We start from the raw sequence: 26,035 nt of genomic DNA on the forward strand, positions 1-26,035 counted from the left end.
TCAGATATATGAGTATTCATGCCTCCATCTGCTGAACTGTTCAACTAAAAATAGCATTCTTTGGCCTTCCCTCTACTAATATTGTGCCCCTGAGGCAGGCTATGCAATGCTTCAGCAGTACACTGGATCTGCACCCAGCAGTATAAAAAAAGGTCATTTACTTTGTCTGCAACTAGAAGAGAGTATGGAGGAGTGGGATAAGATGGGAGGGCAGAAAAGAAATAGGCAAATATGTGTTTAGTTAAGATTTTCTCTATTTTTATTAACTGTGTTATAAAAACTTCAGGTTTCAAGAACACAGCTGCAACTGTAGTTAAGATTCGCCAAGGTTCATTAGTGTTATAAGCGATAAATTCTGAAGGACAAATTACACAAATAGTTTGGGGAAAGAGTTAAGAACGAAAGCTTTTTTGTTTTGCTTTTTTTTTCCTAGAGCTCACTTTGTTTAGGAATAACTCCAGCTAGCATCATTGTAATGCTTCCATTTCTATCAACAGTTTATCAGTCGTGGTTGAGAGAGTTGCAACACTTCCTTATTTATCTCCTAGACAGCTTTGTAGAAATATGTAAGAATGAAGGCAGGGGTGTTTTTTAAATACTAAAGGGCACATAGTAACATTCCTTGTTTGACAGAAAGGACATACAGGTGCCACATCTGCCACCACTAGTGACTTCCCAGTAACTAGGTTACTGCTACCAGCAGCATGAGAGCTGGAAAAACCTGTTTCATGACCAGGTCCACTCATCATTTGGGAAGACTGCTGGCCATGCATCTCTAGGATCAGTTAATATCAGTGAATCCATTTGACAACTTGAGAAAAAGTTCAGGGAAATGGGAAAGGGGGAAAACTGCAGAGAAGGTATTTGTGAAGAGGAGCAAAAGGAAAATTATCGACAGGTTTTGCAGCTCATACTGATTAATTAAAGCATGAAGCTTTTGTTAGATATAGAACTGTTTCACACAGCACTATGCCATGGGTGTGTTTGGTACTAATTCTGAAAACTAATCACTCACAGTTGTTTGAGGCTTGAGGGGTGAACAGAAATACCTTATTTTTTTCTTATCAGACTATATGTAGAGAACTGTTCCTAGGTGTTATGCCAAGAGTCCTAACAAGGCTTGGTCCTATCATGCATATTATTTAAATTTTTGGCTGATTTGTTGAGGAAACTGGTGAGATGGGGCTGAGATGTCAATGGGAAGTACAGAACACAGAGTTTTAAGTCTTTTTGTCAACCACATTGTCAAAGACACCTTCATGAGATCAGTATACAGATCAAAAGAAACTATCTGGTATCAATCCAAAGCAGAGCAAGCCATAAATTCAGAAACTTGGACTGGCATAAAAGTGTGGTAGTTACTATTTCACTTCAGTATAATGAAAGCTACAACTGAATATTAATGGTACTTACCATGAGCTGATCAATGTGATAAAAAATCTAAAAAGAGGATGGGTAAAACTGCTCTGTTGCTGAAGGAGGGCTCTTTTTTTCCCCTTTTTTTTTTTTTTTAATGCATGACACATGAAAGTCAAACTAGTTACTTGAGAAACTTCTGTATATGATTCCAGTAAAGGTTTTTTTGAGCTCTTGGAGATACATAATCCACTGCTGAACACAAATATAGAATTCAGAGAAAGTAAATTCTGATAACAATGTGATAATAGCTTGAATAAGACAGACAAGTTATTAATTAGCAATTGCCTACTGGAGAAACATCGCCTGTGAAATAATTGCTATCATTACATGATGTACTTGGTAAAAAATTATTCTCTGTGCCATTAGATTCAGAGCTTGCATAGAAGTTGCCCTAACACACAGGAAAATGAGAACACAAATTTGTTGCTACCTCCTACCTGCAGCATGATCATCCAAATAAAAGAAAACATAAGTATAAAAAAAAGAGAGATTACAAGATTGAAGCTGGCAGAATTTCCTTAGCTGGGTACAGATTATAGAAAATAATTTTGGAATTAATAATAATGCCCTTGTAAAATTGAAATGTTAGAGCTACTGCAAAACTCTTTTACTTGACATAGCTTCCCCTCCCCAGGTTCTTCAAACATGGATATTACACACACATGTAGAAACAAAACCAAACCTGAGAATAAATTAGCTATTTCTCCCACTGGCTGAAAGGAACAAAGATTAGTTTTGTGATCAGTATTTTTAAGCACTTGGGAAATACTCAGATACCATGGTCACAGCATTCATGTAAATAAATAAGTGGGTGGGGTGCATGGCAGAAAGGAAGCAGAAGGGAGAAAGAAGGGGAAAGGGAAGATGGAAAAATGAGCTGAAATGCTGCACCACTAACAGTCTTCATGACACATCAGGTATAACAACAAATTCTCTCCAACAAACACACCCAAATAAGTGCTCATTTAGAGAACATGGAGAATTGACACAAAGAGAAAATTAATAGTAGCAGTAAATAAAATTTAGTTCAGGCACTTTAACAATCTGATGAGCAGGTATCAGTTGAAGGTTAAGTGCTCTGCTATTTAAGCTCTTATAACCATGAAACATTAAAGGTTTTGAAATCCCACAGAGATGAAATTCAAACAAAATAGAAAGGGGGGGAAACAAACAAACAAAAAAGTCTTTTACAGCAAATATATCTAAATGGAAATTCAGACCCCCAAGCCTAAATGTTTCTGAATTTACTAGCACACATTTTTCCCAGTTATTTTCATTCTAATTGTTCTCTTCATATTTATCACTAAGTCTATCATTTCTGCAAATTAATGAAAATGCATTATTGCTGCAGGTTCAGATCAAGTCTGATGTGCATATATGTGGGTCAAATTACAAATGGATCATGTAGAAGAAAAGAAGCAGGAATGTCTGTGGTTTAGATACCATTTCTTTGACAGTTGAACAGTTTTCATCCTTTCCTGCCTTGCAGTCCTGTTTAGACTCACTGTTTGTTTTAGTGCATTTCAAAGGCAGCAAAAATATTCACAAATATTCACTCTCTAATTGCAAAGCTGATTTCTGCATATTTTCCCAACTAAAGTTAATGAGACTTTTGCTTCAATAAGGCGTCAAATACTGACTTTCAAAATATACCTGCATTTTTCCGTTTGAGAAATTTCCCTCTGGTTTCAATCCTGTTCCAGGTACAGTCTTAACATCACATTATTACGACCCAAAACTTTTTCGGAGATCTTTGCCTGCAGTCAGGGTGTTCCCTTTACAAATGTTGATTCTAGGTTAGGTCAGACCTAAGCTCAAGGAGTCTTTCTTGTCAGCTCTGGACCACCAATGAACAGCGGACACTGAACAAGTTCTGGTCCCATTTTCACTTATCCTAAGTTAATTTGTCAAGAATATCCTCATAGGGTAAAGAAGAAAGGATTTTTAATTTGCTTTGATCCCTCTGGAAAATAACATAATCACAGAAAGGTAAGCAAAGTAGATATTTAGATATTAGCATGGGAATACTTTGCTACTCTAGGCACAATTTATTCCTACTTTGCTTCTGAACCCGATTCTAACCTAACTCATATAGGGGTTTCAAAGGTTTACTTGCAAATAGTTACATGCATCTTTAATGGCCTTTCCTCTCATGTTCACTGTCACTTTCTTTCCACACATTTTAACTCTGAAAGCTTTTGACTGTTTTTTCATTATTTATGACATTGTTGTGTCTTTTCTTCTGAAATTAAAAACTTCTTGCCACAAGAAGCTAGCTAATAATATGGCACATAATTCTTTCTTTCACAACATTTCATTCTATATGTGCCAAAAATAAATAAATGGCAAAACTAAGTCTCTCCCAACCATGCTTGGCACCTGCCCAGCTTAATGCGCAGAAAGGTTGAGATTACCTACATACACAAGCTAAAAGAGTTTGCAATTTATTGGATTGTCAGCACCACAGCGTTAACAAAAAAAAAGAAAAAAAACAATAATGCACTTCTGTTTGGATACACTGGCTGCTCCATTTATAGGTAGTGCATGGCAGCTACAGAGGAGCAACCACATGAAAATAAAGTACAAAAAGATCTTTCAACTTATCTCCCATCAACTGTTCGTAAAAATAAAAAAAATACCATTAACTGCCAATATAAAACACAGAACAATGTCTTTCACTCACAGTATCAAGGTTGGCTGAGCTTTGCTGTATTGTAAGTATGTAAGGTGTTAATCCTCCTGGGCTGTGCTCAAAAATTATTTAACATTCAGGCTATTATTTAGCATACAGCTGGTTAGCAGTTTTCCCCTAAAAAGTTGGCTTCGATCCCACATTTTTTTGTTCTGGCACATACCTGGAGCTGTAAAGGGCTGAGTCCAGAAGCAGCAGCAGCTGCCATTGTTGATGGAATGAACTGCACAGGGTAGTTATCACCTGTCGGGAGAACAATGCGTGCAGGTTCAGACAATGAGCAGAGAATAGCAGCAGACAAGTGGAAACAAGGCCCTAGGATTGCCTGTGCTCCACAGCACTCCTCTAAGCCTAAACATCTGCAAAAACAAAAGGCTTTGCTGGGCATGGACTTGCCATGCTCCCTTGGAACTTTTTTTGTTAGCAGATAGCTGGTAGGCAACCTGGCAAAACATAAACATGATACTCGTGATTTTCATTTTCAAAAGCTAATGTTCAAATCAAGCGTGGAAGCCTGGGCACAAAATGGGTCTTACAACCACAGACACACAGATAAGATACCCCAGGAAACCCCAGTTGCTCCCAGAGGGAAAAAAAATAGATTTCACCACATGTTTCTTAAAAGAAATAAATCTGTTATAGCCCAAAAAAATATTAGTCTGTTTAATGCAGGGTAATTTCTTTTTAGTGTCAGATGGCTCTTGGGACAGGTACCCAGTTGGCTCAACACAGGTTGAGGTTTCTTGTTTTGCTTTGCAGTTCTCTGTCTTGGGACAATTCCTTCAAGGTATTCATAGAGAAAAAATTAAATCACCTTTTCATATAGCTTGAAATACAATTTTAATTTTATCTTAGATCTGGGGGCCTACTGAAGTCAATAGATTAGACAGGTGTTCAGTTACATGAGGATTCAGGCAGTAAAATTTCCAGATTAAGTATTGTAACATGATGTTTTATGGCATATCTATGGGTGTTCCCATAGATGTGCAACACACAGTGCCATTTGGACTCTTACTTAATGTAACGAAAGAAAGAGGGCTGAAATAGCTTAGGAGTGTAATCTGTAATATAAAAATTAATACAGTGATGAATAAGAAACTGTGATTTAATGGAATATCACTTTGGCTCCAGCTACTTATTTAAAATCAGGGTTATATACTATCTGCAAGCTACATTTTAACAGGCTAGGCATTTTTTAGATATTTTTACAATAATCAGTCTATTTTACAAAAACTCTTCCATGCTGAAAGCAGAATGTATCAATAAGGGAAAATACAGAAATCCAGTATAATATAATCAGGACATTTCAAGAACTAGATTTTTTTTTGTCAACCCCCTCAAGAAAATAATAACTGAAGTCTTTGCAGTCACCAGATTCCTCCGAACTCTTTATTTTTACCACCTGAATTTCTACTGTATCCAGCTCAGTTAAAATTTTCAGTTGTTCCACTTTTTTAATAAATTGTACATGTCTAATCCACAAGGTCTCTTTGCATCATATCCATAATACCTCACCAGGCCATTGAGCACAGTATGTGCTTGTACACAGTCCAGTAACAATTGGATTCTGATTGCATATGGAGCTCTGCTACAATGCATTCACTAACACTATATTGTACTGGTGTCCTATGGAGTAATGTTCAAAATATCTCCTCTTATTTTCCCTATTCCATGAGGTTGATTTGGTGTGCGATGATGTTGGGATTTTTTTCTTTAAAAAACAAAACCAACAAAAAAGACTTCTAGATTATTTTCCTAAAGTACTTAAGCTGTCTTTTTATGGTTAAATAATTCCACTCATCTCTTTGATATTTATATGAAATTATCTGAATAAGTAAGATCCTAATCTAAGTTAAATAATGTTTCTTTCAGAAATATTTTACAAGGGTTTTTTTAAAAAATCACAAAGATGTTGAATTAATGATGCTTTAAATGGGGGGGAAAATAACCATCCAACTTATCAGCATGGACTGCCTTGCAGAACATTTTGGAGGCATTCTTTCTTTAAATATCATGAATTATTCATCCCTGTTCCACACAGCAATCTCTTCTTTCTCCCTCCCCCTCCGCATACACTTTTTAAGTTCAATACCAGTTGCTTTATTTGTACTAAAACATTTTCCATGTCAAACATATTTTAAAAAAAAAGCAAACTCTAAAGAATTCCCTGCGGCACTCCTTTTTCACAGCTGTCATGCTCCTATGGTTTGAAATAGCCAGATATTTCATACCCACATGCGCACATGGGCACACACACAGTGTTTTTGGCTTCACAGCTAATTTAATAGTATCTTCACCACACCCTGTAGTGTTCTCTTGCTCACCTGCTGGCTACAGTGCTGTCTTTTGTTGAAGGAAGAATAATTACACAGTTATACCATTTATCTGTTATTAAAACTCAATACTATCCCTTTTTGCCCTCATTTTAATGTGCTAAATTATGGCTAAGTCCTGGTATGTCAACAGCATCTTTGTGCTGAGAAGAAAAATTAATACTTCAGCTCTGGAGTACTTTGTTGACACTGAGGAGTAAAAGCAGAGCAAAGGTACTTCTTTCTCCCTTCAGCAAATTGCGTATGCAAGGAATGCTCTGGTTTTAATTTTTAATTACAGAGGTACATATTTCCCCCTCTCATTTTTTCAGTTCAAGAATGGATCAAGAAGCTCCTCCATAGCTGTCTTGGCAAGAAATCAGTCAGGGTCTTGTAGCAAATTTTTTTTTCAAACTTGTTTCTTGATTTGGAATGCTTGCGTGAGGATCCACTATTTTAAATTTGTACAAAAGGCAGGAGAACATGTTCAAACAGGTCTGCCTTAGGTACTGGTGTGTGCTGGCCTTTGATAACCAGAAGTGAGAAGAATGCTGAAAGAAGAAAATCTGTCATGTTTTGCAAACTGATCTTTTCAATCTCCTTGCTGTGCTGATTGTCTATTTACATTTGGCTGCTGTTGTTTATATATAAATTGGTGTTTACAAGCCATGGAAAATTATGCCAGACTTCTGTTTCATTTGTCAGGTTGAGCAACATTTCCAAATGAATAAAAGCAGTGAGCAATTGTGCTGTGTTATTCTACACAGAAATAATGTAAATGTTTCTTTTTGTCTTGGATGAAAAGATGAAGCTTAGCAGACTTTATTTATGAGATGTATAGACTTACCTTCCGGATCAAGGCTTTGTGAACTGTGAGGAAAGAAGAATATCTGGCTTTCGTGAGACCCAGAGTAGGGGGAAGGTGTTGCTTTATTACCCATCTTTCCTAAAACACAATTTTAAGACATAAGCTGACTCTCCTCATCTGAGTTACAAAGCTTTTGGATTGATGATGTTTCCCACGTTTTGGGACTGTAACTTGAAATCTGTCTCTTCACACTCACAGAATGAGAGGAAATTGAGTTGGAAGAGCTGCAAGAGATCAGCAATTCCAGGGCCCTATCCTTCCAGACAATGAACAGACTGAGCAAAGAGTACCTCAGGTGCTGTTGGGATTCTGCAGGGATAGAGGTGGACACTCCCACGGTATTCCCACACAGGGTACAAATTTTGCTTGTCCAGAGCCATCAGGGTTGAGGAGGATGTTAACAGAGGTAACTGGCTAATGGAATACTATGCACCATCTCCCCTGTCCGATTGCACTGCTTGAGTTATGCCTTTGTCCAGTGTAGGGTTTGCTGTGGCTCTGCCTTATTGACATTCTCCTATTGCAGCAAAACCTGTTTCCCCCACAATTTTCTGTCTGCATGTAATATTTGAAAAATTATGAAATTTGCACATTTCTGTCCTACCTAACAATAGCCAGCTGCCTGCCATCATTTCCGGCTTTTACATCAATACTTAGGACTGAAGTACATATGAATGCTACAAATCCTGAGGTTACAAAGTCCTTGTTTCAACCAAGTAAAACTCAACAGGGGACACATGACAGCCATTAACTCAGTCCTGGGGAACTTCCATTAAACAACAGACTCCTGAAGGCATGCAAAAACACCAAAGTGGATTCGGTGTGTGGTTCCTGATTTCACTTGCCAGGAGGAAGAGCAATCTACTTACTCACCTAAAAAAATATTTAGATATGGAAAATCTAAAACACCTTAGAGTTTTAGTAAAAAAACTTCTGAAAGACCTATTCCAAATGGAAATTGCAATGTCGGATATCAGAGAAATCCAGCACATCTAAAAATATGTGAGTTATGTGGATTAGCTACAGTAATCAAGGAGTTTAATTAGTTTGATGACAATATTTCACAGTATTGGAATATTCTGAAGTCCAGCCTGATGACAATAAGCCTGAGAGTTTTGTTTGTCATGCTTTCCCTAATAATATTACTTTCTCTGATTTGCCCTGGTGCAACTAGAAACAGAATCAGGCCAAAATGTTGACTGTTTCTGCCACCAGCCTAGGAAAACACTTTTGAGTTTCATGTTGCATTGCAGCATAGAAAAATCTCTCGTAAGCTATTTTTGTGCATAAAGCCAAATGACCCAGGCAGGTAGATACGGGCTATTTCTTAGCCACTCTAATAATGAGATTTATATCATTCTTGTATGAAATATGAAAAAAAGTTTTGAAAATACACTGCAGCATATCAGTCAACAAGCCTGTCTGAATTGAGTTTCAATCTATTCAATGTCTATAATAATCAATAATCTTTTTCAGAGATATTTTCCAGATGTAGTAAAGAAATGGTAATATACAAAGTATTTGCAGGACATTTTTAAGCAAAAGTGATCATATATATTTTAAGTCTCGCAGACTGCCATTATGCAGCTGGCATGGACATTTGCCCTCCCATTCTCGGCTTAGAGCAAACTATAGCTTTATTTGAGATCTGCTCAATTTATGGTCTGGCTCCTACCAAAGAATTGATAGCTTTATATCTTTACTTCATCATCATCCTCCTTCCCTGTTCCCTCTCAGCCACAAGATTTGATTGAATTAATGTTTTAGTCACTGAAAGATGGAGGAGGGAACTGTCCTTCCTTATCTTCTTCAGCCTACTCACTGCTTTGTCCTCTTGATCGAGGGCACTAATGGGGACACACTAATCACGTTGAAGGATACTCTAGCCCACTAAGTTTTTCAGGATGCATGTGGCTGGTTAAATTAAGGAAAATTTGCAGTGGGAGAGGAGGTATAATGGTACCCATGTTGCCCACCTGTTCCAAGCAGTAAGTGTGGTGGTCACAGTCAGAAAGCCAGCGCAGTTGCTTTGCTGTACTTGGAATGCAAAATAATTCTATTAACTGTGTAGCATCTCTGGGCAAGTATTAGCTTCCTAACAGCTGCCACTCTCAGCTTCCCACTGGAATAAGTGGCAACCCCCACAACCAGGTACTCTACGAGGCTTGTCAAATGCCTGCAGGTCAATAGTCACAACAGTCATTTGAGATGCACAGCGCCCTAAAGTTTTAATTAATCCGGTATACAGTATAAATACTGAAATATGTATAAAAAATTAATTAGGTGGTCTATGCAGCTCTGATTTCTCAATTAGTACTTACCATGCCGGAAAATTATATTACATGACTTTGAGATACATAAGGAAGCATGGGACTTTGGGAATTTTTTTTTAATGCAATTATTACTTGTCATCAGCACTTGCTAACTTTGGCCTGTTTCACCTCCTAGAGCTCCAAAATACTGGGGTGGGGGGAAGGGTTACAGCCATCACAGTGTTACAGATTCTGCCACGCAGAAGGAAAGTTTCTCCTGTCAGGCTTTATCATAGTATCAGCAAGTCCTTAAGTTTTCTGCTCATAATGATTTGCTGAGCTCAGAAGCTTGTGAGCAGCAAGACATGTACTGGAAGGGCCCCAGAACCTAATAAATTCTCCTCTCTTCTAAAGGACCTTCATAGAGTAGTACAAACTACTCTATACTATAAAGGAATATGATTTTATTCCTCCAAGGCCTAGCCTTTGTGTGCAAATCTGCAACAGTACTCAGTAACTGCTACCTTGACACTGAACTAAACAGCCATGAAATTGGTTCCAAATTTAGCCCAGGAAGATATTTCTGCATGGACATGGACACATAATCATACCCCTGCTTGTACACCAAGGCAGGACTTCTCATCTTGCCTATCCTGTCATGCTAACACTGATGCACTGCTCCAACTTTGGAGCCAGCTTTTATCTAGCCTGTTTTGCAGGCAAAGCAAATTAAGTGACTGTGCACACAGTATTCAACATTTTCCCTAAATGACACAGTCAGTTTCAAATGTACTTAGTCCCCACTGCTCCTATAATTGAAATGCCTCTCACCGTATTTTCTGAATGTCAAGTAAAACTGGCAGGGTCAAAACCGTCTTGCCAACGTCAAAATGTAGTAAAATGAAATAGAAGTTAAACATGCAACCTAAAAGAAAATGCTAAGTGTCTGAAGGGTCAATGCATCTCCTGTCTTCCCTCAGAAGTAGGAGCAAGTCTAAAGTGACAGTTCTGCAGGTGAAAGTTTTATTTCTCACAAAAGTAGAAGAGTAAAGGTAGTAGCAGTCAAGTTCATAAATATTCCTCAGAAATGACTTTGAAGAACCCTCTCTATGAAAGAGTATATCTTAATCTCCAGTTTCATTAATTCCTTAACTACTGTACCGAGAGTGCCAAAAATAGGAATTAATCAATACCAAGTGTAGTTACAGCATATTTTTTTTATCATGATGTGTCTCTGACAGAAGATACTGTTCTGCCCAGCTACCTTTGCCACATATGTAGTAGAATTTAATGTATATATTAAAGATACAAATATTCCAACTTCTTTAAAGCCATTAGTTGTAATCAGATCACTGTGACTTCTGGCCTTTTACTACCATCATCTTGAATTAAACCACTAACAACAGCAAAGAGTTTCACTGTGTTCCAAGATATCTAGGCCTAGGCTTCTATCTGCATTTAATTCTTCTAACTTTTGTTACACATCTCTCTTTCTGCATTCTGGGAAGAAAATGCCCTAAAGCTGCATCACCTCCTGTTAGGAGGCCAATAGGATCAAGTTAGATAGGTACTATAAGGAACACTGTAGAATAAGTATAGAAAATTGGTCGTGTTCAGGAAAACGTGCTGGTAACTCTTCTTAAGTCATTTTTGTACCAAGTCTACAGAGCCAGAATTAACACAACATGATTGAACATAAAGCCTTTCAGGGGGCAACACAACCATCAGCTGAGTCACTAACAGTCACTACTCAGAAAGCATCTCAGATTAAAATAGGAAAAGCAAGGAAAGCATGTGCCTTCTCTAGTCTGAGAAGTAAGATTTAGTCAGGGGGCAGTAGGCAATTTCCACAACTGGCAAGCCTTTGTCTTTGGTCCCTAAGTTTTGTGAGGTAGTGGTGGGTGTGAATAACCCTCATCCTCTGCCATCTAGAGCTACCTGCCTTTCAGAGCCCTAGTAACTAGTTCCAGCATCAGTTTGTCAAATCAGAAAAGAACTTCGGGATTTCAAAACCTGAAAATAAGATAACTAGACAGAGAACCCGTGTTTAAAGAGGAAAGTTTCTGGACTAAAGAGAAGAAGGGAATGGGACAAATGGAAATACTTGCTGAAATCCTGCTTACCCCTGCTTCATCTGATATTAAGTAAACTTGCTAGAAGAGAGCCTAGGTTCAACCTGGCTTTTAATTAGCAAGCTGCTTACATCATCCATTATGAGGCTTTACTTTGGATTCGACCCCATTCCTGCTGCAGTCAACAGCAAAAGCACCACTAACATCAGTGGGAGCAAGATCAATGCTTTACTTTGCATGCTTCATATTTAATGAATAAAAAAATAAACAGTTATTTATGTTTTGTAGTTATTAGTTATCAGGTTAATGTTCTAAAGGCAGCTTGACAGAGAATATATTAATGAGCAAAATAAGGTTGCTGTTTCTGGTCTGAGGTAACTTACAAAGAATGTACAAATGAAAATAAGGTTGACTTTTATTTACTTAAATATCTTGCTACATTGAATTCCTTTGGCAAAGTGTCTTTAAACATTTAAAGCCCTGTTTACAAGGAGACTCTGAAAGTGGCTTCAAACCATTATATCCCTAATTGAATTCCCCAGGAGTCCTGTAAACTCAGAGGAAAAAAAGAAAGAAATCATAACATTTGCTAAATCATTTCAAAACATATTTCACTGCAAGGTTATGTGACCTGTTAGGAGTCTGAATGATGACTGGAATTGAACTACTGAAACCTGTTATTAACCAGGTTGGAATCAAACAAAAGATTAAGAATTGTGCCACAAAACACAAATATACTGAAGATAACAGAATTAATTAAAGACATGTAGCTGTTGTATAAGGAAGACCAGATGCAAATTGCTAGGTAAGTGGGCCACTGTATTTAAAGCAAATGCCTTTGTGGAAATTAAGTTTAAAAAAATCATGATGTTGAATAACCAACAGTCCATCCACCTCCTCCAATCCAGAAGTTTTTTTGAAGTGGAGTTGCAAAAGCTCCACATAACTTCCGACCAGCTATGCCTGTTGTGTATCATCTGAATGAGACAGATCACACAAGAAGCTACAGTTAACATCTTAAAATGTGCAATAGCCTTACATCTCTGTGAGCTTACCTGGCTTGTAAGTTATTCCTGGGGGAAAGAGGAATCCCTGCTGGGCTGCAGCAGCCGCTGCCAGTGTCCGCTGGTCGTGTGGAAAAATTGGGATCATGAGCGGAGGCATGTGACCCTGAACCTGCTAAACAGAAGAGAGCCTCTGATCAGAAATAGCACAAATTTGTCTTGACAGGTATTTCTCCGGCACTGATAGTGTTCTTGTGTTCACACAGTCCCATAGAACCTTCGCCTTAATGCAATCCCTGCCAACTTCACATTATCACATCAAAGCCCTCACAAACATTGTTTTCCCTCAGTGTCAAAGGTGTAACAGTCTCAGTGAACTGCACGTTTCCCTACTTCTTCCTGGTCCTCTATTAGTTTTTTTGTTTTCAATTAATATACCCTGTCCTGGCACAAGGTAAAGAAGTACAAAACATACCAAAGTTTTTATTCTAAAAGTAGTGTGGTATGTATTTCTATTAATTTTCCACAGGTTTTCTCATCTTTGGTCACAGACAGTACAGCGACGAGCATTCAGAAGCACCTAACACTGCAGTATCTACTTTGATGTTCAGATTTTAGTAACCTTAGGGAAATTTTAATTCTGAGATCTTGCAACATGTATTGTTCACATAAATAACAACTCAGATATGTTATTTCAAAGTCTCACCAGAGTACTAAAGAGTTTTCTAGTCAACATCACAATTCTTAAAATTTAAGCCTCCAACATCTTGGCTCCTAAATAAACTAACATACTCTGCCACACACACCTCACTATAAGAAATAAATTGCTTGTCTGTCTAAGCAGTTTTATAGCTTTATGCACTATCATGTAGCTTGGTAATTATGGAGCTGCATTCAGAGACCATTCCAGAACAAAATCTACTATATCAAATTTAATTTGACCATAATAAATGTATCGAAAAACCACAAACATGTACAAGGAAAAAAATTTCTGTTCCTTATACTAGTATTTATAGTCAAGATATAGAAAATCATGTGATAGGATGATGCTAGCTAAATCCACACGATCATTTCCTAGTTCCTTAATTTACAGTACTTGTGTTTCAGAGACAGTGGCTAGGACCTCAAAGAGTTTTTATCCATCATTCCTTAACCCCAGACATACCCAAGGGTTTGACTACGATTTTTCTGATTAGCAGTTAAGCAAACATTTAATGCTCTATATATCAAAGCTGGTAAATGTAGGAAAAAAAGGGGGTTTTAGGCAGAAAAAAAAAATCCCCTCATCATACCATTAATTAGTGGAATTAAACACTATTAAAAACTTAAAGTACACTTCAAGCAATTTTTTGCACTGAATTCCTAAAAAACTTTTTTGGTTAAATCCCATATGTTGACCTATGACATTGTTTAAATAGTGCCAAATTTTCTTGTCATATCCCCATTTCTTTCACAACCACTGATGCAGTGCAGAAATGCTACTGTGTGTCTCTGTGAGGGTTAATTTACCAACAACTCTTCTCTTGGGAAAACCTTAAGATGGAGGTTAATAAAGGTCAAGCAAAAAATAAACACTTTACAGTATTTTTTGAATCCATTCCTCAGGAAAATCAACTTATAATAAAAAGGTCTTTGTGCAATTACTGCAATGGCACTGGGGCGTGAAAGAAACTAGCTTTACGCAGCTATTTCTCTCATTTTAGCTGAGGTAAGCCTGGCTGTGTGTTTTAGGCTATGCATTAAACTTGGTCATATTGAAGTTGATCCCCATGTGCCCAGAACAGGCATTCAGGTTTGATAAAATGGTGCTGGTTTTCCTGCATGGTGTTTCTATACACGGTCTCTACAAGAGGACAGCAGAGGAAAACCACAGGTTTTTTCTGATAGAAGCAACTGCACTGGAAGAAATTCAATGCAATGCAATTTGCAAAAATTTGCAGTAGTTCCTAAATAACAAATGGAGCCAAGATCATAAGAAATATCCTCCACATAAAGAATTTACATGGGGCCGCAAAGGTACAAGACTCCAACACAGTCTCACAAGACACAGAAAAGACCAGAGTGCTGTGGTTTGAGTGAAGGTACAAACATATTCACTGCAATATTTTACTCCATTGTGTCATAAAGATAATTTGAAACATATCACAACCAACTCCTACAATGCATTCCTGTAGATTTTGATCTACTCAGCTGTACAGGTTTTGTTTAAACTCTCAAATAAAAGCACTTCTATGAGTGTGGGGAATTACCATTTCAAGTTCTGGATATCCACTGTTCTTCCTACTCTGGATTCAGAAGCAGGTCTTCAGTCTATATAAACCAGCATAACTTTGACTAAAGGTTACATTTAGGCTGTAAGCTTGGATTTCCAATTAAGAGACTTAAACAAACCTCATACTGAAAGGCCACCATTCCCTCCCACAGGTATTCTCTCTAGCATATATGAAATACAATTCCTATGTAAGTGTTGGTTTCACACAGAATTATTACATATGTAGGTGTCCATTTTCATAACAGGTCAACTGAAAAGTACAAATAAGCACTGAAAAGGAAGAGAATGTAAAAGTATCATGTATTACAGAATTATTAAATATATAAAATTAATGTAAAAAAATCTAGTTAACTCCTTTTTTTTTTTTTTTGACAGTTTCTATCCCTGAGAGTTTTATTATTATGAAGATGATGGGTTTGATTTTACTGAGGGGGGAGAAATTAGGAGGAGGGGTTGATTGGTGTACTTCATAAAATCGGCTACATGCCCAGAAATTTTAATTGCTGGGATGTTCCTCAGGTCTTTCTGAAAACCAAGACGGGAGCAGATGCCCAAGAAACACTGACTGTGTCTCTTCCCATTCGTAAAAATAGTGCATTGTTGGAAAGACACTTTCCCCTTTTGTCTCCTCTGTGCTAAGTCGTTGATGATGCCATTTTTTGCCATCTGCCCCAGAGCTTCATTAAAGATACATGAATGAACTAACTGGGCTGCTATCTTGTGAGGAACAGGTGCTATTGTTTGTCCCCAAAGACTTGCACTAAAGATCTCACTCAGAATACTAGAGAATGAGCATCTGCAGCAGTCAGTCAGAGAGTAACTTGGCAGAGCCTATGCTATGGGATAATATGCAAACAGAGACACTCAGGGGGACTCATTTTCTCTTTCATGAAGTTTTTTGGTTGATTTTTTTTTTTGGTTTTTTTTAAAGGGTGTTTTTGGATAGTTTTTTTGGGGGTTAGGTTTGGTTGGGTTTTTTCTATTCTGATGGGAAGTAAATGTTTGATTTGGAACAATTCTGCCAGTCTGTATTTTTAACTGAATGTACAAACCCTGGAGGAGACTAAAATATATTCTCTCAAAAAATCAGTTCTGCTACCTCAAGTACATTTGACTTTACATAAAGCTACCTCATTAAATTAGTCTTTGTATCTATACAACAAGCTCAGGTTTAACTGTGTTAAACACAAAAAATCTGCCAAGATGAGGGAACACTTTAAAGGTAGTGTACCATTCCTTTAATATCCCATCACAACTCTGACAGCCCTTGGGAACTGATTACAGCACTTCCTTGCCTGAGATCTAAGTCAGGAAGCAACTTTAGAGCAAATCAGCCCTGATTAGTTCAAGAAGCAACTTCCAATTTGATTCTCCCTGAAATAATAAAAGCTGGTGACCTGTTTGATTAAACTGGGCAAATCTGCAGTGCTTTGTCCCACAGTTCTGTGATAATCTCAGAAGTTTGCTGAACAATCCTCCTTGTTAAAAAGCCGTTGATGGTGTTTTACATGGAAAATGTAAGCCAGAGTGATATCTTATACGAAAATAATACTTTGAATTAAAATTATCTGCCTCTTTTGGAAAAGGAGCACAGCACATTTAGTGAGATTGAAGAGGAGGAAGAGTTTTATCTTTAAAAACCAAAGCTGCCTCTACAGCAACACTGCAAGTGGAGAAGTAAAGGCATTCAGAGAAAAGGGTGGCAGACTTGCAAGCAATGATGAAGCTCACACATTTCTGCTTAGCTGTGAGGATCACAGGTTTCAAGAGAGGTAATCCCACCCTATAATGGCAGATGAATTCCTCCTCCTTTAGAAGATCAAACTTTTCAAGTCACCTCTCTCTGCACAATCTACTTCAGTGAAGAGCAAAAGTGAGATCTTTTTGCGAGAGTAAGCACAATCTGTATAATATTTTATCCCTTCTTTAAAACTTTTTTTCTTTTTTATTATATCCATTACTAGTACAAAGTAGTGTGAATGGGTAAACGTGCCCTAACTGCCTACAATAATCCAGCACTGCTATTTAAAATCATACCCCCTTCTTCAACCAATTAGATCACTGGATCCAGTTCTCAAACTGTGGAAGTCTTGAGATTTGTTTTGAATCTAACATACTCCAACACAAGTTAGCTGAGAAACCAATCTTTGAATTTACTGAATTGACTTTTTTTCTTTAGTATACGATGAATAGAACCTTTTCTTCGTGTGATGTTGCAGCCACTGTGAGAACCTAAGTTGTTCACAGGGAGGTTTAGACTTTTCATGGTTTAAATTCTAATTTCTACCTAAGACTTTTTGAGTAACTGGTACACCCAGACTACAACTTTAACCTAAGTACTCATGGAGCTTTGAATTTCCATAGTAAAAATGTGTTGGAAATTTTCTAGTCTCTCATTTAGAAACTACAACGTAATAGATTTTCAGGTAATGGCAATATATCAACTAAGGATGTGCATTTTCAGACTGCTCAAAATATATTTATATTATAGAATGTAGTGGCCATAACTGATAGCTCAACAGGCTATATTTTAGCACTGAAAGAAGTGCTTGTTCTCCCAGAACTATTAGTGCAAGATTTTAAATATCCTGTATATGATATGTATTCACCTCAGCTACATTTTAAATAGTCTCTATGCAATATGTGGCACAGCTACTTTTATATCACTATTAGATTTTTATTTACTTTGATAATTAGTGTTGGGCTTTGTTGATTTTTTAAGAGAAAAAAAATCTTAGAAGTTTTGATAGTTTAAATTTTATTTTGACTAAGTCATTTGGGGGGATGCTGCAAGAACACAAACAGCACGTAGAGTAAAGAAACAGAGACTTCTTTTATGAAAACTTAATATGCGAAAGTCAGAGGGACTGTATAAATGTTGAAAGCAGCTAAATGCTTAGATTTCTGCAGGTTTGAGCTTAAATCTCCTCCCCAACTCTGCCAATACTGTAATGAACTCATGCTATCACTGACCTTTTTTCATGGTCCCATAAGTGATCTGTTTAGGAAAACTGCAGAGGAATTGTATGATAAAAATTTGTTTTGGAAGTGTCTCTGGTTACAGCTGAATGGTGTAGCTGTTTTACTTGCACTGTTCTGGTGAAGCAAGGTGACCACAAGGCCGGGTTAGTTGTCCAGTTCAGCTATGAAGGATCTGACTACTTTGTGTGCAAGCATGCCAAGCCTTTTGCTCTGGGCACAGAAATGTAAACTCCCCAGACTTTGGCTTAATGGCCATCAATGTTAGCCATCAACGTCCCCTGATGTAAAGGTAATATGTGAGGGTGGACCCAAAGACTTCAGTGAGAAATCCCCTCTAGCAAATAATCCCTGGGAAGTACCTGTGGCTTGGCATGAGGAGGAAAGGCAACTGGAGAAAGATGGGATCCTTAAGATCCAAAGTATCCACCCAATCACTGTGTTATAGCTAGGATACTAAAATACATGTCAATATAACCCCCACATTGAAAATTACTCAGAGACTTTTTTCTGTTCCTGATAGCAATACAGAACCACTGGAGATCTATCTGTATTGGGAGGTATATTTTGTTATAATTTATCTGCCATCTAATTATCTACAGTATAATTGAAAAATGTTTCCTCTCAGTTAAAGTACATGAGCCACAAAGAAAATGTCTGCCAATGGGATCCCAGGGGAAGTGTTGGCAAATAAACTGTAAAAAAGATATCATAGACTTGCAAAGTGAGAACATTTCAGACTGGAAACACTATTGAAAAAATATGTAGCCCACTACTGAATTTGTAAAGGGATTGTAACTGCTGTTTTCTTTCTTTTCCCTATCATTTTTTTCCATTTGTCCAATGATCAGCATGATTTGGAGATTTAAGTCTACTGCAGTGGCCACAACATTAATGTGAAAATTGCAACCGTGATCATACAGCAAAACAGAGCATCCCTATTTTTTATTATGTTTTTTCCTCACCACTTTGAAAGTTGAACTGAAATAAACTTAAAATCCAACTCCATGGGGAATCAAGAAGGAAGCTACAGAAAGATACTGACAACATCACTGAAAACAGAACAGTTTCAAACACTAGATATCATTTCATTTCTATTAGCTTCTCACTATGCTGCCCTGTTTTTATCTAGCTCCTTAACTATCTGGAAATATAGAACTGAACTAAGGATGATCTCATGAAGTTAGAAGTATGATAAATGGTAATTAAATCTATTTAAATTGTCTGTATTTTAAGAAACTCTCACTAGGAGGGATGGAGAACATCTCTGCTACAGAGAAATAAATAAAACATGTTATGCAAAAGTGAATTTATGGTTCATTTGGAATTAGAGATCTACCACCTTTTCAATCCATACAAATGCATAATCTTGTCAATTAAATATTATTGTTAAGGTCTAGTAGTATGTTAAAATCACTTTAAAGTGCAACTAAGGAAAATTCATGTGTGTTTATTACTCCTTGAGGGTCTATTAGTGGGTATTTTATTCAGATTTGTGTTGTAAAATCTGCATAAACTCAGCATATTGTTATCCCCATGTGTGCATTTGTTTGGTTAAAGCATAACAGCAAATCTCTATTACTGCAACTTCTGGAAAAGTCAAGAGAACTAAAACAGTCCTAATTTTAATCAGATACAAACAGTTATCTCTACAGAAGTGAAGAGTTGACTATTATGCAAATTGTCACAGTTAGTGGTCACTGGGCCATCACAGAAGACTGAGCAAGTCAATTACTTCAGATATTTCCAAAGACTAGTGAAGATGTATGTTTCTCATTTGCACCTTGTCTTATTCATGCCAAAATAAGAAAAATATTGCAGCCTAATGATACTTGTTGATATTTTTTATACACGAAAGCTCCATTACTTTAGCTCAAATCTAAATATAAATTATGTTAGAAACCCCTTATTAACTTATGTTTTTTATGGTGATATCAAAACGTGCAAGATTTTTTTGGAGTACACTGACATTTCCTGTTGGTGGAAATACTTAGAGCAAGAGATGCTTCAAAATTTGTGTTTGGTATTGCTACTTTTGGACAGACTTTCTCCCCATCCATCTTCTCAAGACAAATTTATTTATTTTTTTTAAATACTAACCATTAGTTATTAACATGAAACTAATTCCCTTAATGTATGGTATAAAAAAATCATGTCAGACCACAAAACTGATGGTTACTAAAGGAATGATTGTCTTTCACTTTAAAGAGAATGTCCAGCAGAAGTAGGAATAAAAATAAAAATATCTTTCAATTACTCTGATCAAAAATTATTCTGCATTGTAAAGCTAAAAAAAGGTGCAACAAAATAGAACATATTTAATGAAATATAGAATATATCTGAAATTCAGGGGGGCACCGATGAAAATGAGAATTCTGACATTTTCTTCACTGTGGGAAGAATTTTGTCTTGAGCAGCATATTCTTTTTAAAGCTTTCTGTATTTTCACTGATAGCCCAATATTTGTAACTACATTAAAATGTCACTACACAAGGCCTTAGATCTACTACATACTTTAAAGGTATTAATTAATTCAAGCTCAAAGACCCATTCAGGAGAGAGTATTACACCTACGGCTTACACAGGAGAACTCTCAAGGAGGCCTGGAGTTTTTTTCCAGTGGCAGAAGTGATGATGCATAGTGGACAGGAGCCAATTCCATTGTAATCTGCTGCCTGCAAACCTTTAAGTCTCACCACACAGTTGTACCAAGAGCAACTGGAGGCTAGGGCTGACAAGGGACACGCTCTGTTGGAAAACCAGGAGGGAGTTTTGAGCTGGTCCATGCCAGCCCTGCATAGCTGCATAGCCCTCCAACACTCGCATAATGGCAGGACACAAGGGTGGAGGTGAGGCGGGGGTGCAAAAATGAGACACTTTTTCCATTCTTCCCAGTCTTGTGGTTGATTTCTACTGGTATTTATAATAAAGAAGAATAAATTCAAAGAGAAGGAGAGGCAAGTGTTGCTATTTTTCCTCAAGCCTAAATGCATAATATTCCAGAGACTAGGTCAAGGGAGTTACTCACATCCAGTGAGAATATTCCTGCTCCTGTATATTTTTGAAAGATATTTAATGCAGAATCGTAACCTAGATAAGTTCCAGAAATCATATGATGTTTATGGAGTGTTTAGAGCGAAACACAAAGGTTATCAAAGGCAATTATGTGGAGAACTAACTTACTGCAGAAGACTCCTGTGTCGAGAGATCAAAGTCAAATCAGAATATTGATTGCATGCAAAAATTAATTTGTTCCATCTCTTCCTAGGATTCCTCAGATTTTGGCATGATCTGACCATCTTTACTCAGAAAAGGATCCAAGGAACTGGTGCAGGACTGAGGTGATTACCACCGCTGTTACAGGGTAATTATTGCAAATTTGGGAACAAGCACCGGAGTTTGTAAACTTCCAGTGACATACATACAGCCTGCGTGCTTCCTACACGACTGCCTCGCTCCAGCGGATTTTATGGGCTTCTCAACCTTCTACAGCATTTATGATTAATCTAAAAAAACATAGTGAAATTATAAAAACATTAGAAAGGCAAAATAAGGCAGGAAATCAGGAAATATTTTAAATGAACACTGGGTATTTCTTATACAACATTAGGTATTAAAATTCCAGCAACAGCTATAGCTCAGATATAAAACCATACTGCTGTGCTGCCTTTTCTGCAGAGGATCCTGACACTCCAGAAGGAATGCCAATCGTCCCCATTTTCTGGCTTTCCCCAATTTGTCAAAACTCCAGCGCCACTTCAGGCGCGCTTTCGGCTGGCGAGCAGCCGCTCGCCGTGCACGCTACGAGGGCACTCAGGTTGGAGTGACGCCGCGCTCGCTCCGAGCCGGGCTGACTCCTCCGCTTTCCCGTGGCAGGCGGTGGGAGCCCGCAGCACAAAGCGGAGCCGCGATTGCCGCTGTGCCGAGGCTGCCACCGCTTCCAGGGCTGGCTCCTGCCTGCTGCACGGGGCTGGGGCGATCAGCGCGGGCTCGGAGCCGCACAGCGCTCCGGACCACTAACAATGGCCCTTTGTCCAGCTGTGGCCGCTTCCTCCTCTGCAGCCAGGCCTTATCTGCTCAGGAAATGCCTGCTTTAACTGACAGGTAGGAGATTAAATCTACAGCTGCCGAAACACAATCTCCGCTCTGTTAGATAGGCTTTCATTGAAAAGCACTACAAACACATAATTTGTTTATGTTGTACCGGCAATCTTTGACAAAGCAGACTGTCTAGCTGAGACAAATGTGGTTAAACCCATTTATTGTATTATTTCTGCTACACAGAACAAGATCTTAAAACGTAGAAACTACACAAGGCACAAAGCTCTAGCTGTCTCAAGAAATCAAGAATAGATGACTTCTTGTTACACTAGCCCCCTTTACACAGCGTAGCATGTGCCCTCCTGGAAAACATCCACTGTGATTTCTTTCTTTTTTTTCATTCTCCCCTCCACACCAACCTCCTCCCCCCCACACACACACCTTTTTTTTTCTTTTTTTTTTTTGTTTTTGTTTTTGTTTTGTATAAAAGGGATGGTTCAATTATGTTTATGTTTCCAGGTTTTAAAGTTTCTTTTGTTTTCTCTAGTATCAATAGCTAAAACAACTAAGTCAGTCAAAGGATGCATTTAGTTTTAAGAAACAAGGGGGTATTTTTGAGAGACTAGTTCTCAAAGAAAGAATCATTTTCCAGACACGCTGTCTGGTCTTCCTGACTTAATACATGCTCAAACCAAAGTTTTGCCTGACTAATGAATGCCGGACTGACACCCCCCCACCCCTTCTCTCTCTGTTTTTTAATCATCAATCACCTATTTCTCAAAACATTACTTCATTTTTGTTACACCTTCTGCCTTATTTTAAAATAATATTGCTGGCTGTTTATTTCAAATGAAAGGCACAGGGAATTGATGAATTAAGTGTTTATAAATCTGAGTTTTCAGATTGAAAACAACCTTTTCTATAATGCAAAGGCTTTATAAGTAAAACCTGTCCTTTAGCCCGAGTTCCTTCTGGCCATATATTACTCTCAGTAAACTCTGCTACAAGAGCTAAATGAGTGCTGTATACTTAATATGAGAAGGGCAATGTTTGAGGAGGAGAGCCTCAGAAACTTACTCCAGTGCAGCAGGACAGACTCCCAAGAACACTCTGGCCCTTAGCATTCTTGTCTTTCTATATTTAAGACTCCATTCTCTGTCAATCTGCATATGCACCTCCAGTTAATGTTACTGGGAGTTGTGTGCACACACAGATGTGCTCAAGGACTGGCATATTAAAACATCCCTTCACTCTAGTCAAATTTAATAAGTGAGCTTTCCTAGTGCTATTAATATGGATGCTCAATAAGGAAGATCTTGTAAACCACCGAATTGTTGCTCTAATGGTTAATCATAATTAAAAGGAAAATAAGTAGGAAGTGTAGGCAACGTCTTAACATTTTATCATTCACATTACTTCTATAACCCTCCTGCCTCTTCTGGGCCATTCCGTTCCATATCCTTTTGCAGCATGTTGGTTTCCATATTATTTTATTTAACCTTAATCACAGCATTCATCTCTGGGTTTGAGAGGAAGCTGTAACAGAGCTACCCTACGAGCTGCCACTCAGAACATTCGGTTTGGCATAAAATTAAAAAAGTATGCAATAAACTGGCTGAATCCATAGGGAATCCCTCAAACAGCATGGATAATGAGGGGAATCCATAACAGACATAAACAAACCCAGAAAGATGTCTGGGGCCAACATCATTATGTAAGATATATGCCCAAGATGTATGGGCATACGTTTGAATGTTCAAACTAAGCCTGTATTAGATTGATTGAATCTCAGCATGGGGTTCAGTTAATAAACAAACCTTGCTTTCAGAAAATATCTGGAGCTGAAATCATGTATTATAGCCAGGCACCTACTACATGTGGCACTAAGATGCCCTCCTACCTTAAAGCTTTGTTAAAACTGGATGGTAAAGGAAATTAGAAATCTGTACTACCAAAGGAGCAGATACAATTTTCAGGTTAAGTGGCACCACTCTAAAGGCAGTTGTTATCCACAGACTGTATTTCAGTCTATGCACCAGGGGCATATGAATAGAATTCACATTAAAAATTAGAGATGGTTTTGAATCTTTGGGCTTTGATTCACACTTCCCATGTTTTTTAAACATGTTACTCATATTCTCATAAAGGATACAACAATAATGCTAGCAAATCTTTCTGGTAATTATTAATTTCACTATAGAATAGTTTTTTTGCTATGCTTGGCTTGTTAAAAAAATGCATTTTGCTCACCTCAGGGTACACCATTAGCTTGCATATTTGCTCTTTTCCTTTTTTTCCAGGTTTTGTTTAAATATTCTTCTTAAACCTGTATATTAATCACTGCTCAGAGGGTGAAAGAATTTGCAGGAGCAGCTGAAGTGCAACTTTTTTCCCAAACTAGGAACTAGTTAGTGCTGACACCTTTTATTCATTGGAAGATGAATGAAAGAGAGATAGAGAAAGAGAAAAAAAATTAAGAGTAAGGATGAGGGCTGACATGGTTGTAGAGAGTCCAAGAGATCAGCCTAACATAATAAAATCTTGCAAAATTTTGAACTGCAATGGCATGTCCTAGTGACAGCCAGATCCAAAAAGTAACCCTTGTCATAATTTTGGTCATTGGGTTAGGTAATCAGGAAGCAAGAGAAGGATTTCTACAAAAATAGTCATCCAAATAGGCTTCCAAAATCAGAGCAGAAGACAAAAAGCTTCTTTCAATATCTCTGTTCCAGGTCTTACATCTACATCATGTAAGGCTACTGTGCACCATTTTGAAGCACAGTATTTTGCTCTTCAGCTACGCAGGAAACAACTGCAAAATATTTCAGGGTGTGTACCTGTAGCTCCTTAGCTCTCCAGCACCATGTTCACATGGGAACAATGTTTAACTACACTGAAGATGTCTTCGGGGAAATTTGTTTTCTCCTAAAAAGTAGGCTGTGAAAATTTGTGTGTAGTGCTTGCCATGATAAAGTCACACATCTTAACAAGCAGAAACTTTTCTATTAGATTTTTTTTTTTAATAAAAGTGAATCTCTCTTTCTCTACATCTATAGATGCATGTACAGATTTCCTTATATACATATATGTATTTCCATACACTTATGTATTCATAAGTGTGTAGCTAAGTATTTCATGTTATAAATATAAAAGCATGTTCTACATATACACAGGTACATATAGAATAGACAGATCTGTACATGTATCTGTAACATTTCTACGTTATTATATATTATAATAACAAATAATCTTAACTATGCGTATATTTATATCTATCTATCTATCTATCTATCTATCTATCTATCTATCTATCTATCTATCATGCTTTCCTCTTGTTTCCCAAATCCCTCACTCAGGATTTCTGTGTTCTTAGATCCATCCATTTATAATTACCCTGCTGTACTCCTGGATAGTCTCCAGTTAAATTACTTGCTGGGACACATAAAACCTGTGTCTCTGCAACACTTACTCTGGGCAGACTACCTTTCTCAGGAGTTGTACTTTGAGCATGATATATTTAACAGGTTTGCTGCTGAGTGAAGAATTCAGCAAGTCAGCTGGGCTAATCATAGTTACTTTAGTAACAAAAAAGAGTGTTTTTTAAATCATTCTATCACTCACATCTATTATTACTGGGTTTCTTTGTGTCTCTTCTATTTATCAAAAAATGTTTTTTCTCTTTCCCTTAATCTCTTCGCTCCTCGCCTTCAGTCTCTTTACAAAACTTTTAGCATTAACTCACACATTGTTTCTTTTGGAGGGGTAGGTTTTCTTGTATGCAAGGTAGCTATCCAGCAGTAAATTCTCCTTTTTAGGCCACTGATACCAAGAAAGTGATGCCCAAAAGTTGTCAATAAATTCTATTATAAGGAAGGATACCATAGTGAAGTACATTGGCTTTCTTGTCTTTAGGACGGTCATTGTCACAAATTCAGGAAAAGCTTAGGCATAAAAGTATCACCATATCAAGGAAATGAGGACACCCACAAACATCTGTTTTTTAAGATAGACATATGCAGCTGGAACAAATTAAAATTTTGATTCTCTTGAACCTTCCTACTGCACTCAAGTGTCTTCAGAGTAAACAGTTATCTTACCCAGACTTCCTATTTTGTTAGCCCATG

General features: G+C 37.5%; 1 protein-coding gene across 50 annotated transcripts in view; it reads right to left on the reverse strand.

Annotated features, from left to right (window-relative positions):
• SOX6 (SRY-box transcription factor 6) overlaps nucleotides 1-26,035 on the reverse strand; it is a 369,681-nt gene that overhangs the window by 83,173 nt on the left and 260,473 nt on the right. For 25 of the 50 annotated variants that reach the window (XM_086893202.1, XM_086893189.1, XM_086893212.1 and 22 more), the window contains 2 exons: nucleotides 12,671-12,791; nucleotides 4,275-4,354 (listed from right to left, as the gene is read on the reverse strand). In XM_086893202.1, the coding sequence (XP_086749328.1) occupies nucleotides 4,275-4,354; nucleotides 12,671-12,791 (201 nt within the window). Of the gene's footprint in view, nucleotides 1-4,274; nucleotides 4,355-7,270; nucleotides 7,370-12,670; nucleotides 12,795-26,035 lie in introns of all 50 variants that reach the window. The other 25 variants (XM_086893205.1, XM_086893193.1, XM_086893188.1 and 22 more) reach the window with 3 other exon arrangements.

Source organism: Cyanistes caeruleus, chromosome 6 (assembly GCF_971803275.1).
Source record: "Cyanistes caeruleus chromosome 6, bCyaCae1.hap1.1, whole genome shotgun sequence".
NCBI classification, from domain to species: Eukaryota; Metazoa; Chordata; class Aves; order Passeriformes; family Paridae; genus Cyanistes; species Cyanistes caeruleus.